We start from the raw sequence: 16,510 nt of genomic DNA on the forward strand, positions 1-16,510 counted from the left end.
GGCGAAATGTATATTTAGGCAATGAATATACAGAAGACACCGAACATCTCATACTACACTGCCCTACCATAACCAAACTCAGACAACTTAATATTTCTTCTTTGTGACTCAATCAGGTGGCCGTTGTCAGTTACTGGGGGGCCTGTCGGTCTCTTGCAAGAGAGACCTGGGGCAACGGCCTGAATGAAAGCATGTAAAACAATATGACCGGCGGATCGTGAGATAATCAAGAAAATAATTTGTAGGCGGGAAGGTTAGGCATGAACAATTACCGACACATACGGTTAGTGTAGAGTTGTAAAAAAAGGAATAATAAGAGACAGGATCATTGAATGATGGAGAAAAAAATAAGAGAAGAAAGAGAAAATTAAGCCGCTACCACCGAGTAATTTTATTTATTTATTTATTTATTCTCATTTATTTATCGTAACTACCACTTTATCGTCAGTCGGTCCCTTCCGTACGAAATGACATTTTCCTTTTTATTCTGACTCTCGTCAGGCGATTTTATTCATCCCTAGTGGGAGCTAGAACAAAGTTAAAGTGGGACTTAATGAAAGGTGGTTCGAATTGGGTCCAGATTATGGCTTAGTTTTTAATACAGTATGATTTTACTTTTTTAATACTTCTAATTAATCATATTTTCTTGAAAAAGTATATTCTTATGGTTAAATGTACGATTATATGACACAACGCAATTACCTTTACACGCTACCTAGGCAAGTTTCCCGCCTTTTTGTGTCTAGTCGACATGACGTATGTTGCTTATGACGTAATCGGATTCTTCTACCCTATTTTTATGGCTCGGTTCGCACGTGCCCCCTGAAACCGGTTCCTGGCTTGTCTTTCCGGCCCTACATTTCCTGTTATGAATGAGGAAGTTTTTGTGTTGTTTTCAATTTAACGCAGCACGTGTTTCTATTCTGACGAATGTTCGTTAGTTTCTTTGTTAGGAGAAAAGTAGGATTCCTTTCCTTTGAGACCATTCGCATGAAGCCAAAAAACAGGCATATGCGCAGTCAAATAAGATATCCAGTTACTTAATCTAAGATTGTTTATGGGGATGCGATCAAGACGGGATTTGGCTCCTAAGGTTTCGTTACGGTGTTGGTTTTGTGGCCGTATTTGCCTCAAGACGTAACACACCCGTTTGGAAACAACACGCGACAGCTTGCCTTCATTGTGCTGGGCAGATTCATTAAGTATCATCACCGCCGACTAGGAAGTTGTGTCTTCGGTCGTGTTTAGTTGTTTGTTAGCAGCCTTACGCAGTTATCGACTGATTTTGATGAAAGAAAATTAGTGTTGGAGTATAGTCGTAGGAGCACTCCATTATTTCTGGATCTAGAGATTTCAAATTGAAACCGCGAGGTATTTATACGTTAAACTTGGTAAGTTACAATTCCAAGATTCTATGTTCATACTGTGAACGTGCTAAACTACCTTGGCAGAGGTTTGTGCGTTCTTGAGTATTTCTTGTGAGGTCAGTCTCTGTTTTTTCATTAGACTGTTGCTATTATTATTTCTTAATGTATTTATGATTTGTTTATTTAGTTTATTTTCTAGGGTAGAGGCGTTAGCTATCCCCTCAGAAGTAAATTTTGATAACTCGTTGCTGTACTAAGGTATAATTTCTGAAATACCTCGTCTACATTGACTACTAATCCCGATGCTGTGCAGATAGAAGATAAATCTTACCCTAGAAAGCTTCGTCCCGCTGCTAAATTGAAATCTGTTCTTGTTTTCTGTAAACATGTGCCGACTACGGATGGCCGCACGATTGGCAGAAGCATTCGTGAAATAGACTGTGATTATGTTCGTTGTTGACTGCAGCCACCATATCGATTTGGTACTCTACCCGTATCGACCGGCATGCCAATGGGACGGTTTCCTTTTCGTTTCCCTACCGAAGTATGTACTTATGTGTTGGAGAGCGACATATTTTCTTGGAAGGGAAGATGGGTCGAATCGTAAGACACATTTAACTTGCGAGTTTCTAATTTTTTTCAGTAGATTTCCAAAAAAGCTGGGACAATTTGGAACTACTTTTTTCCATCATTGGACTGAGTACTGGATCAGACGAGACGGCATCTTGGATGGTTCATAGTGATCACATTGGTACAGGACACCGCACCGCATAAAGGAGTCTACGTGGATTGGAATTGAAAAAAATATATTGAACCAGGTTGTTCCGTGGGTGTATGCTTGGGTGATGTTTTGAAGAAGGGTTTATTTAGAACTCTTCGATTTGCATGATCACGGTTGGTTTTACTGTGTATAAAACGCTTATAAAAACGAGAGGCGGCAGACGATATGTCATTTGACTTGAAAAACTAAGCCATGTCATTTGTAAGGTTGAGGTCCACAATCCTCGCTATTGAAAATATGTTTGTAAAGGATTTGATCTTCTTGGGTGTCTTGATCACGACGGGTTTATTGTAAAACGAAAACGGGACTGTTTTCCTTGTCTCGAAGTATGTGTTGTGCTGGGTCTGTTGGCCATACGCGTTTGTAGACAGCAGTTCTATTGATGACCTTATAGTGTGTAGACATATAGTTTATGTAACTCTGGGGGTAGTTGGGTCTTGGTGCGACTAATGGCTACAACGGAGTAGTCCTTGTTAACGAGGCTATGGGTCACGTGTGCTGGTTCCTAGAAAGTTGACCATCACGACAGGGCCTTGGCAACAACGGCAACCCTAACACATGCATCGCAGACGCCATCAAATCTCATGGTTAAATGGGGTGGAAGGAAAGAGAGAAAGGGGAAGGACGACAAGGGAGTACAGTAGAAGGATAGTGAGGGAGATATATGAGAGGAAATCGATAATAAAGAGGGATACCGAGACATGACTGGTGTGTTCATTTGTTTCAGATGCGGTAATAGCCTGCCGGTCAACGACGCGTGAGCCCAGACCGACATGACCATCACCTACACAGCTGAGGTCGCCTCCTGCAGGGGCTTTGGGTGTTTCCTCAAACTCCTATTCAGGTGAGTAACCTGCACTACTCGCAGGAGGTTTGTTGACAATAATCGCTCTTACGTCATCATCATTTGGTAAGAATAGATTGTCGATAATTTCATGATTGACAACTTCGATATTTCCTCCGCTTTCAGTATCAACCAGATATTTTTTAATGTTCCTAAGATTTTTAATATCAGCCTAAATTGGCCACTATCACTAGGAATATTTGAAATATTGTCAATGAATAGGCTATTTATGTAAAGGTTCCATTAGAAGAACGGTGAAGTGTTCTACTCTAAGCGAACACTATGTCGTTTTCTTGGGCACATAAACTTGGGTATGTAAAGCTTTACTTTGCTCAGTAATGAACTAAGGAGGCATTTTAAGTCAATTTCTTGTGGAAGCAAAAATGCTATCACAAAGAGGAGAAGCAGACAAGAAGCTTTGCAAAAACAATCTTTCGGTGATTTTTAATCAAATATGCTTGAGAGAAAAAACTACCCGCATATAAAACACACACACACACACACACACACACACACACACACACACACACACACACACACACACACACACACACACACACACACACACACACACACACACATATATATATATATATATATAGATTGTGTGTATATATATATGTATGTATATATATATATATATATGTATATATATATATACTGTATATATATATATATATATATATATATATATATATATATATATATATATTGATAAGTATTTTAGACAAATTATTTGGATGATGGAGAACATAAACACAGGGGAAGGGTTCCGAGCCTTCCCCTGTGTTTATGTTCTCCATCATCCAAATAATATATATATATATATATATATATATATATATATATATATATATAGATAGATATATAGATAGATAGATAGATAGATGGATAGACAGATTTGTTGATACCTAGACTAGCTACCCACGTGACAATTGTTTTATCCGAAAAAAATGACGTGGCAGTGTGTCATACCATGTTGAATGTCATCGTCAATGTTGATCGCGACGCATAGAGTAATGTTCCATTTGGTTGAGTAGAAGGCCATTTATTACAATGTGACTCGTTTAGATAATTACACAGGTCTTACCAGATAAGACTTATCTGGCTTGGCTTTAAAGTGAAATCACTTGGTTTTCTTGGTGATGTTAATCGGTTTGTCTTCAGGATCGGCCGGTCGGTTGGACTCATTGTTTCCCATTGACCTGTTCCAGATGGAAGGGCAGTATCTACAAGCTTGTATGGCCGGACCTACTCGCCTACACTTTCCTCTACTACTGTTGTTCCTTCTTGTATCGCTTTGTCCTCAATCCAGAGCAGCGAACGTAAGTACCACTTGCCCACCTCCATATCAATTGTCACTGCACCACTATAAATAGATACCCTCTCGTGTCGCCGTCGTCATAGTACTCGTCTCGTTTTTTCATCATCACCGTCTCCTTTTTTTTCGCGTCACCTCCTTTATGTCCTAATTTTCCTCCTTTTCAATGTCCAACGCGCAGTCATTGCCTCGCACACGTCGGACGAAGAGGAGACGTTTAAATGTCTGGTGATCGCTGTTGCTCCTCTGGACTCGTCTTGCCACCGCGTGGTGTTCTCAGTGAAAACATCTTCGACCCCCTCGACGCTCTTCCGTCCCGATGATTTTGGCGGGCTCGGGTTCCCGTGTTGAGTGGCGCCGCACGGATCTTGTTGGCATCTGTGCTTCACGCTCAATACTTTTGTTTGTATCCATTATTTTAAGGACAAAATCCGCGTAGGAGTCTTTGTACTATATATATATTGCGTGTTTATCGTGCATGCATGTTGCTTTTGATTGCTAGAGGTGGTCCTGCAAGATGGATGACAGACTCATCTGACTGTTGCTGATCTTCAGATCCTGTCAACACCCTCTCCTTTATCTAGAGGTGCAACCCGGAGGGGTTGACATTCGGCCCCCGGGCTGGGCTCAAGTCCTGGCAACTTCTACCATATTACCTCAACCTTTTTACAGAAGGGGACCTAACAACCGGCGACTGCTCCCCATTTATTATAAGCTGATGACAAACAAGAGACCAGCGTTTCTTTCCAGAGAGATCTATGGGAGGTCCCGAGGACCGCTGTCGGCCGGGTTTCAGATCACTAAAAATTGAGTCAACAATAATTTCACTTGTGTGCGGAATTCGAGGCAACATTTATTGTTATTTATGTGCGTACGCGCGCGGGCCTACGTGTCTGTGCATGTGATTCACCATAGCCTTGGATAACGTGTTGCACTCGTGATTGACAGCAATTACCTACTCGGATGAGGGCTGAAACCATCTGTGGACAATGGTCTGACCTCACACACACACACACACACACACACACACACACACACACACACACTGTCCCCTCGCTCAAGGTAATAAGTAACAACGCGCGCGTGTGTGTGTGTTTCTCCAGGTGAATAGAACCATCAGACCTCAGAATAATTCTCTATTGTGTGTCAAATGATTGGAAATGGGTTCTCCTAAAGTACCTCCAGTTCTCCTCATAGATTCACCACTTTCCCCGCCATTGTCCCAATGGCATCGTGGCTTGCCAAGACATTTCTCCACCATCCCCCACAGAAAATACACTTTCCCCTAAACAAATTTTCTCTCGACACCTCTTCCAGTCGACGCCCAGTCTTATTTCGTCTCGAATTTCTGGAAGTTTCGTTCTCTGTGCCCTCCTCTCTTCCCACTCATCTGTTCCCTCCATTTCCCTCCCACATACTCCCAAGCTTCGCTCCTCACCGCATTATTTCTTCCCAGTCCGCTATGGTCCCGGGAATAACCGTTTTTGGCAGAGCACCTCCCATTGTTCAGCCGCGTGTGTGTGCCCCCCCCCCCTCCACCACTACCACACCCTCATACATCGAGTGAGGAACTTTTATCTCTTTCAGAGGCACGTCGGGGTGTCAAGTAGTCACTGGACTAAGTAGCGAACGATAAATAAGCTACACATCAAAGCTCACAAGGAAATCAGTGTCAGAGTTCAAAGATGTTATTTATTTTTTCTTGCAAGTTGGTTTAATTATGAGTGAATAAGTATTCATCTCACGTCTTACCGTCACTAGAAAATCCCCCACGTCCACAGAAGTAGAATTACAAACACTCGTAACACAGACCGCAGTGTCCCCAGCATCCTCCATGTTGGGTAGCCCTAGGTTCTTGGTCGTACGGTGTTAGCTGATGTGTAAAAGAATTTATTGTAAAAAAAAAAAAAAAAATCGACTAAGGGAGAAAATTGTATAAACTTGATTATCAGAGATCATATGTTTTATTAAAATCAAACGTGGTTGAACTATGTTCAAATATGTTTAGTTCGAGGTCATTGAGTTCAAATATTTATATATGATCATATAGTATAATTGTCATGCGCGAGCTGTGCAGTAGCGTGGTCCAGCTGTGTCCCCCCCCCCAAAAAAAAAAATATATATATATATATCAAAGCTAACAGTTGGGGGGAATTGAATTGATACTGATTTTGGCAAAACTGGGAGAAAATTCGGGCATAAAGGAACAGCTTGAAGTGAATTTTTCTCTTCCTCATTTTGCTTTTCAGTTAAGATTTTTTTATTTGGGGGGGATGGTATAAGAAATTCAGAAAAAATATTGTCCCTCTTAAAAGGAAAGTGTCCCATACCAATTTATGAATACAAAGCACGTTAGTAGAACATAAGTAAAGAGCTCTTACAAAAGACGGCATAGCCAAGATCCTATATAGTATAAGAAAACATGTCGCATATTGATATTTACTATAAAAATTCCCCATCATATGGTTCGCAAGGCCAAGTTACAACAGTGCAATAATTGATATAGGCTGGCGGGAAATATGCTACTTAAACATTTACGTTGAAAAAAGTATCTGGCAACGCGCTTTCTGTTACCATGCAACCACACATTCACTGCCGGCAGACTTATTAAGCTCGGTCAGCTTTGTAATATTCATTCACATTATTCCCCCTTCGTAACCATTACTTCATAAGTGCTTTGTGGAATATTTTCCCTTTTTTTATTTTCACAAGCCACGTTTAAAGGCATTTTAGTGAAAATAACTTGGTGGGCTTATGGAAAACAACCTCTAAACACAACGACAGCTTCCAGTTTCATGCATGAGCTAGTGCTCGGGTTGGTACATTGCACACACATATACATGTAAGACTAAGCCAAATGGCGCTAGCCGCGTGGTTCTTTGCCAGGCTGGGGACATTTTTCTTGTTAGATTGAGAATCGCTGTCCATTAATTTCCTGTGATGTATCTTCTGGCGACTGAACGACGTAAGCAGTTCGATTGTCTTGTGATCATAAACAATCGCGCCTTCCTGCAGTACCGCCCCCCACGCGCGTGCGCACACATACAAACACGTGCGTGCGCACACACACACACACACACACACACACACACACACACACACACACACACACACACACACACACACACACACAGACACACAGCATTCGCAACAAAATCATCCGTGAAATTAAGACTGCCAAAGTGTCATATTATCCAAGTAAAGTAAACTATCTCAAACCCTCTGTTTATGAGTTTGAAATCGTTAAGAAATTAAAAAGCTTCAATCCTAAGAGATCCATCACACCAGTTGACCTCCCACTAAAGCTCTACCAGGAATTTGCCCCTGAACTTGCCACTCCTCTTTGTTCGATAATTATCAATACCTCTCTAACTCAAAATAAATGCCCCAGAGACCGGGAGACTTCATATGTCTTCCCCATCCCTAAGGTCCCCAGCCTCTGTCCTTAAATGATCTGAGGCCAATTGCCATCACGCCCATCCCCAGTCTCATCTGTGAGGACTTAATAACTTAAACAATGAAATAGATCCCCAGCAATTTGGCAACATCAAAACTTCATCCACTACTCACTACTTATTTGACCCACTTGATTTTATTTACTGAAATTTAGACAAATGTAACACATCCTTTGCTCTCACTTGCATTGCTTTTAGAAAAGTATTTGATCTGGTCGACCATACGAACATGATAAGGAAATCAATAGAAATTGATCTCCATCCCAACCTAGTAACATGGGTGTCGGATTTCCTGATTGAGCGTAGACAGTGTGTCAGGTTTAAAGGCTCGATCTCTACCCCACAACAACCTGTAGAGTCCCCCAAGGGAATAGATGGGACCGCTGCACTTCCCAGTGTTAATTAACGATGCTCTAGCTGACAGTTCCCATCACTGGAAATACTTTGACGACTCAACTGTTGTCATCACCGCTCACAACACAGCTCCTGACTAATCTCCACTGCAGGCTACTATTGATAAGTTACAAGCCTGGACGACTGACAACCATGTGACCATTAACAGTACGAAAACGGTCACCATGCACTTCTGCACATCCAAATGTCACAAACGGCACCCAACCTCTCCAAGTAGTCAAGTCCACTAAATTGCTGGGAATCACTATTGATTAACAACTGGACTAGAAACAGCATGTGGCAAACACCGTCAGAGCAGCATCTTATCGACTATACATGCTGCGAAGGCTGAGATCACTTGGAACACCAGAGGAATTGAAGAATTTGTATTCCATCTTTATTCTGCCTAAACTGTTATGCATCTCCAGCCTGGACTCCTTCCATCGACCCCTCTCGAACGCCAGCTAGAAAAGGTACAGAAAAGGGCATGCAAAATCATCCAAGACTCCTCAACGTTTTCAATAACCCGTTTATTATTATTATTATCATTACACACACACACACACACACACACATACACACTCGATGGCGCAAGTGGTAGTGTTCCCGGCCGCCACTACGGGGGGTCCGGGTTCAAATCCCGTCCAGGGCTGAAATAATTTCAGTATCTCTGCGCTGCGAGTCGTTACTCCAACTGTCGTGGGCGGGGAGTTGATGTGTGTGCGTGTAAGGTCACAGCATTACCCATAGATCGGTCATATATGAGCTCTGAGCTCTTCATCCGGGAGGGAAATAGCTGTCGATCACGAGTCCAACACGTGATCCAAGACCGTAGTGAATCACACACACTCACTCACTCACACACTCACTCACTCACTCACTCACTCACTCACTCACTCACTCACTCACTCACTCACTCACTCACTCACACACACACACACACACACACACACACACACACACACACACACACACACACACACACACACACACACACAGCTTTCCAGCTGTCGTCCTTCCGCACATGCAGGCTCCACTGGTTTTTATCTTCTTCTTCTTCTTCTTCTTCTTCTTCTTCTTCTTCTTCAAATGGATTATTCATTGCATACAGTAATGTGGTTGCATGAGTGGGTGTGCAAGATTGTTTGGATGTGTTCGTGCAAGTATGCGTGCAGTTATATACCCGTGCTCGTGAATAAATGTGTGTGCGTGAATGTGTGAGGGAATGCATGAGTCACCATTACAAAGGATTACAAAGGAGGAGCATGTCGACAGGAGACCTTTTGGTCCATAACTAGGTCGGATGCAAAATATATATATAATGATAAATAATTAACTAATTAAAATGATAATAATATAAATAATAATAAATAAAATAAATAAATGCATAGGTATAGTTAGATAATAAACAAACAGGTAAATAGCAAATGATAATAAATTGACAGATAACTGATATAAGTGAAAAACAAACAAACAATAATACAGACAAATAATAACAAACAAATATTATAAAACAAATGGCAGGCATTACAGCATCTTGTGTTTATCTAAACGAATCTTAAAGCATCGAACTGAAGTACATTGCACTGCCTCTGCAGGAAGTTTATTCTATTCATTAACTACTCGGTTGGCGAAGTTGTTTCTACCCACTTCCAAATTAAATCTATTTCCCGACAGTTTGAGACCATTATTTCTTGTCGGATTCTCATTTAGTGTGAAAATGTTGTCACTTTTGATGTAAATTCCCTTTAGAGTCTTAACAAGCTATATAAATCACTTCGTCCACATTTGGAATATGATGTTACCAAAGCTCATTAAAGACATTGACAAATTGAAAAAAAAAATACAAAGGCGAGCCACAAAACTGATTCCAAATATCAAAATTAAATCATACGAAAATCGACTAGAACAAATGAATCTGTTTTCCCTAAAAAGCGTAGACTCAGGAGTGACTTGGTACACGTCTTTAATGAGAGATGGACTTTTGAAGTCAAAAGATCGCGAAATCTTATTTGCTTTGTCAGAGGCTGATGCACTGCTTAGATGATTTGAAATCGTTACTGATAATTACACCAAGATTCTTTTCATAATCCACGTTATCTTGGTGATGACAGTTCTTACTCTCCTGGATGAAAACCCTAGAACTCTATATAGGCCCCTCTATGGCCAGTGCTGTAACACGTACACATGCACACCAACGAAAGCGGTATCACATTGCCAGGCTGGGATTGGACAGATAATGGCCTTCTTGCCTGGAAAGGTGGATGGCCTAAACGAGGTAATGGGACCTTTCGCAGTGAGCAAATTGATACCAGACACCGCCAGATTTTGTAATTCTTGCCGGAAAATAAATACTTTTTTGGCCAAGTTTTATAAGCTTACAGAGGTGTATCGTTGTGCATTATTGTGTCTGAAATTTAAGTCAATTAATTTCATGATTGCAAACGGCATATAGCATTGTTTGAGCCTCTATTTATAATCACAGATGATATTCGTAAAACAGCCTATAATTGTATCAAGCCAAGCAATTTGTCATTTTCTACCGACTTCAATGGACGTATACTGAATGCACCAAGCAATAGGCAAATCCATGTAATGTATCGAAAATATAGTTTTGCATCGAAGACTTAATTTTTTCGGTACGATAAACTTTGTCTTTCTCTTATTTTTTCTTAAATCTGACGTGCGGTTTGCCACGGCACACGTAAAATTAGTCATATATGTTTGAAAATAGCTCCCAGCAGATCTAAGAGGGTATTCTTTACAAAAATGTTAATTTCGTACGTCCGCCACCACTGTTGTTATTTTTTATCTCACTGATTATCTTCATATACAGGACGTGACAGTGATATCCATTATTTTTCAACACTCTCAGATAAAATGCACAAACCGAAATCAACATCCTCTTATTTTTACTGCTCATAGTTACTTCAGTAAAAATAATTACCTATTTTTAGTTTTACCTTATAATTAAATTAACAAAGCCTTATCACACACCAGTAAGTAAAAATTATAACATTAAGAGTCATGTTTTTAATTTTAAATACATGTATGCAGCAATTTGTGGCGTATCTTTTTTTAAATATCGGTTTCCAAATTAGCTAAGTCACCCCTTTGCCTCGTGAAATCCGAGACAATTGAAAATTCTAGCGCTAATAGGAATCTACGAGCCTGACTGCGAAAGGTCCCATTGACGCCAGCGATGGACGGACTATTGAGGTCATTCATCGGTAATGCAGAATTACAATCCAAGTTTTTCAATGTGTGAATATGCACATTGAATGTTACTCGTATAGTAACCATTAGGCAAAATTAAGCTGCATTGTTACATGTACATAACATGCACCCAGTTGAATTGTTCACAGTGTTCAAAATAAAGATTGGGGAGGAAGTGAACCGAGGGATGAAGTTTTCTACCAGAAAATAATTATCTTCTTGGCACAGAAAAAAGCAATTTCGAAGATTTTATGTCTTACAAAATCCACGGTTACTAAAACTAAACACTGAATAACATCTACGTGAACAGAATTAACCGTATTATTGATGATACCGGTAACTAATACATATGTGTACTAGAGATGCCATCACCTCATTTCTGGAAAGTAACCTCGCTAAGCCTAAGCAGCGTCCACTGGAGCCGGTATACATGTACCCTAGATCACACACACACACACACACACACACACACACACACACACACACACACACACACACACACACACACACACACACACACACACACACACGATTGGTCCTGAAACGCCGGAGGTGTTTGGTTAAGCCGAGTAACCTGGTGACAATGAATATATGTAAAAACCTCCACTATATAGTGTTTAAGTAAATAAGAAAAGGAATATATATATATATATATATATATATATATATATATATATATATATATGTATATATATACTGTATATATATATATATATATATATATATATATATATATGTGTGTGTGTGTGTGTGTGTGTGTGTGTGTGTGTGTGTGTGTGTGTATGTATGTGTGTGTGTGTGTGTGTAAGTATGGGATAAAAAATAGAAAAGGGAGAAAATAATACAAGGATAAAAAAGAAGAAATAGGGCCCCCGCCACCGCCGCCGCCGCCGCTGACTTCGGGTCAGAGTATCCTGGCCATCTCCACTGTCCTCCTGTCTGCTGACGGCGGTCCCGACTCCAGGTTTTCAACGGCTGGGAGCTGCTGAACAGAAAGAACAGGAGGCCGGCGGGCAAGGAACGTAACCAAGAGAATAGGCCGGCCGACCAGGATAGCTGGACCGAAAAGCAGAAATGATTATTTTTGGGAGGTTAGTCGGTCTGGAAACTAGAAGAATGAGGCCGGCCGAGGATGCTCGACTCTAAAGCTGAATGGATGGAGGTCGGCCGGTCACGTAAGAAAGCAAAAGGAACTGATGACCGACCGGTCGGCCGGGGTAGAGGGAAGGAATGATTGAATGAAAAGGAGGTGGGCTGCCCGGGAAGAAGTAAAAGGACTGCCGGCCGGGAAATCTGTATGGAAAAGTATAAAGGAAATTTAAGGAGGTCGGATGGCCGGCCGGGAAAGAGGAGACTGAAAAGTTGATTGGACAGGAGACCGGCTGGAAAAGAGGAAAGGATGGTAAGCCAGCCTGCCAGCCGGGAGCGCGGACAGGATTGGAAACTGGCAACTCCTTTGATCTAAAGAATAATTTAGTTTTAGCCAAAATTAAATCCTCAAAAGATGTCATCATCGTACTTCCTCAGCGGATAAAGCATCCTGGCCAGAATGAAATCTAAACAGACCGACACCTGGACAAGGGAAGTGAGTAATGGATACGTCGATTAGGGCTCTATAGTTGATTAGAATCACCTGGCAAAAAAACAGAATAAACTATATGTGAGACTGTCTTTGTAGAGAGACGCACTAATGAGGTTTATTCTGACTACAAAGGATTACAAAGGCGGAGCATGCCGACAGGAGACCTTTTGATCCATATCTAGGTCGGATGCGAAAAAAAATCATATTAATAAAATAATAAATAAAAACTATGATAATGTAAATAACAAATAAAATACATAAATAAATGCATAGGTATAGTTACATAATAAACAAACAGGTAAATAGTAAATAATAATAAATTGACATATAACTAATAATAAATGAAAATCAGACAGACAAATGATAACAAAACAAAAACAAATAATATAAGATAAATTATAATCATTACAGCATCTTACTTAGGTATTTATCTAAATGATTCTTAAAGCTTTGAACTGAACTACATTGCACAACCTGTGCAGGAAGTTTATTCCATTCATTAACTACACGGTTGGCAAAGTTGTTTCTACCTACTTCCAAATTGAATCTATTTCCGGACAGTTTGAGACCATTGTTTCTTGTCTGATTCTCATTCAATGTAAAATTTTTGTCACTTTTAATGTTGTCAATTCCCTTTAGAATCTTAAAGACCTGTATCAAGTCACCTCTGAGTCTACGCTTTTTTAGGGAAAACAGATTCATATGTTTTAGTCGATTTTCGTATGATTTATTTTTGTTATTTGGAATCAGTTTTGTGGCTCGCCGTTGTACTCTTTCCAGTCTGTCAATGTCTTTAATGAGATTCGGTGACCATACGGAAACAGCATATTCCAAATGTGGACGAACTAACGATTTATATAGCTTGTTAATGAGTGATGGACTTTTGAAATCAAAAGATCGCGCAATCAGTCCTAGAATCTTATTTGCTTTCTCAGAGGCTGAAATACACTGCTTGGATGATTTGAGGTCGTTACTGATAATTACGCCGAGATCTTTTTCACTATCCACTTTTGTTAACGAATTTCCAAATAACTTGTAATCGTACTTACTGTTATTTTTATCTATGTGCATTACCTTGCATTTACATGTGTTAAATTTCATTAGCCACTTTTCAGACCATTGCTGTAATTTATCTAAATCTTCTTGAATATCTAATTGGCTTGAGTGATCATTTGCCACTCCGCACAGTGGAGCGATTTTATTCAGTCTGGGAAGGACACAAAGATTCTGGTCATAAACTGAGATAGCAAAGGTGATATCATTCTCACCATCAAAGACGTATGCAAGATCGTGGAAAGGTCGATCACAGGACGCAAGAATACGTCAAGAATCAAGATGGTCAGATATACACAAAAGAGACGTCCATCTGGATTGTATACATTGTTCTCTGTCAGATAAGATGAAAAGGCTTTTCTTCGTGTTCTTGGTGTGGCAGTGCACAGTGCAATACCCCGGTATTCAGGAAACTCCATTACAACGTTTTATACCAGCGTCCTGGAAGGTATGGAGCAGAAACAAGCACAGGTGGACTTAGGCGTGTACATCGGGCAAATATGTCATGTAGTATTTACTCCCAAATCCTCGGGGGAGGTCGGGAGATGTAGCATGTCTTTTTTCAGACGTATGGCCATCAATACAAAAAATATAATAAAGATAATAATTGTGATATGCCACTTTCCCTACTGCCCAGTTTTAAAGAATATCGCAACCTGATAGACTATTTGATAGTAAATGTACAGTAAATTGTACATCGTGTAAACCAAGGAAATGAAATAGGTAATGGAAAAATATAAAAAGAAACATCCAGTTGAAGGGTATTTGTGAATGATTCTTTGAAAAAGTTTGGTATTTACAATGATCGATGATACATATGAAATAAGATTTAAAGAAACAAGTACCCCCAAATATATATATATATATATATATATATATATATATATATATATATATATATATATATATATAATAAAAATAAATTGAGATCTTTCCAACCTGTACAACTCTTCCTGAATGAGACTGTCAGCATGAGATTTTATCTTACTGCGCAACAGTTTTTACATCACCTCACAGCCACAGGACTCCAATGCCGTGTGTTTTATCATTGCATTTTTTATGATCATCTAATGTTTTATCTGATCATGTTTGTATTCTGAACACATGATTTTATCTTAACCTTGTTTATTTGTTTTATTTATTTATTTATTTATTTATTTGCGCAAGAGAGTAGCATTAAATTGTTATTGTGCAGTTAGGGCAACTGTAGGAATATGTTATGAATATGACTCCCCTGAAGAGCCCCAAATGGTTCATTGGTAACGCGCTCGCCTAACTCATGAAAGAATAGAATTCACAACTCGGGGCGCACACAGAAATGCTTTCAGACGTAAGGCCTTATGGGTACGCATGTTTGCACCCGGTTGGGATCGCCTGATGCGTCATTCAGACAACACGCACACATACACACATACGCAGTGGCGCAGTGATTAGAATTCTCGGCTGCCACTCCGGCGGTCCGGGTTCGAATCCCGCCCAGGGCTGAAATAATTTCAGTATCGCTGCGCTGCGAGTTGTTACTCCAACTCGTGGGCGGGGAGTTGGGTGTGTGTGTGTAAGGTCACAGCATTACCCATAGATCGGTCATATATATGAGCTCTGAGCTCTCTTCCGGGAGGGAAATAGCTGTCGATCACGAGTCCAACACATGATCCAAGACCATGGTGAATCACACACACAAAGCCAGTACTGCAACACCTTTCTACCACATGCACAGTCTCCCCTTACACTTAAGCGCTAAGTTTGCCGAACAAGGTTGGGGGGGGGGGGGCTGGATCATGATGAAATGTTTTCGTTTCATTTTGACACTCCGCAACAAAATAATTCGCCTTGGAATTCACGCCACCTTTCCAGGTCAGCCCGCCACCACTGACATCGATTGTGTAGTCCAACACCGACTTGTCGCTTCTTTTCCTCATTTTTGTAAAACTGTATATCAGTACTTCCTACGTTTCCTTCTACATCTTGTAATGACGATGGAGAAGTTGAGACCCTACGCCAGGAGGCCCTGTGTGTTCGGACTGTTTAAGGTAACAGTCACTGCTGAGAATCGGAGAGAAGCGTAGATTCGAACCCACAACGAAGCGAATGCGAGACGACCAGCACCCTTCCGATATAACAACCATAATAATAGTAGTGATTATTTTCATATTTTGTTCTCGCTAATATCGGACGATTTCATTCAGCTAAGACATGGAATTAAGCCAGAAAGGGATCATGAGTGGTCTAAGAGAAAATAGGAAGAGGATAATGATAATGATGAAAGTGATAGAAAAGGAGCTGATAGTGGCGAAGGAGGAAGAGGACGAGAAGAAAAAGGAAATAGAAGACGAGTCGGTAGTAGAGGAGGCGAGGAGTAGCAAGTGAAATGACGGATGACTGGGAGCAGGGTCGGGGTGGGGTGTCGGAGGCACCAGCCAATACGCGATAGTTCGACTTGGTGATACACTATCGCACGACTTCGACTGTCTGGGCGATGGTATACACAGACATCGAAC

The 16,510-nt window shown here is 40.5% G+C and overlaps 1 protein-coding gene across 5 annotated transcripts in view; it reads left to right on the forward strand.

Annotated features, from left to right (window-relative positions):
• Positions 1–16,510, forward strand: part of LOC143029243 (bestrophin-4-like) — a 180,820-nt gene that overhangs the window by 36,171 nt on the left and 128,139 nt on the right. For all 5 annotated transcript variants that reach the window (XM_076191969.1, XM_076192079.1, XM_076192111.1 and 2 more), the window contains exons 2-3: positions 2,876–2,992; positions 4,207–4,317. In XM_076191969.1, coding sequence (XP_076048084.1) covers positions 2,922–2,992; positions 4,207–4,317 — 182 coding nt within the window. In that variant the 5' untranslated portion in view covers positions 2,876–2,921. The remainder of the gene's footprint in view (positions 1–2,875; positions 2,993–4,206; positions 4,318–16,510) is intronic.

This window comes from Oratosquilla oratoria, chromosome 1, assembly GCF_046742065.1.
Source record: "Oratosquilla oratoria isolate Oo_2021 chromosome 1, ASM4674206v1, whole genome shotgun sequence".
Taxonomy (NCBI): domain Eukaryota; kingdom Metazoa; phylum Arthropoda; class Malacostraca; order Stomatopoda; family Squillidae; genus Oratosquilla; species Oratosquilla oratoria.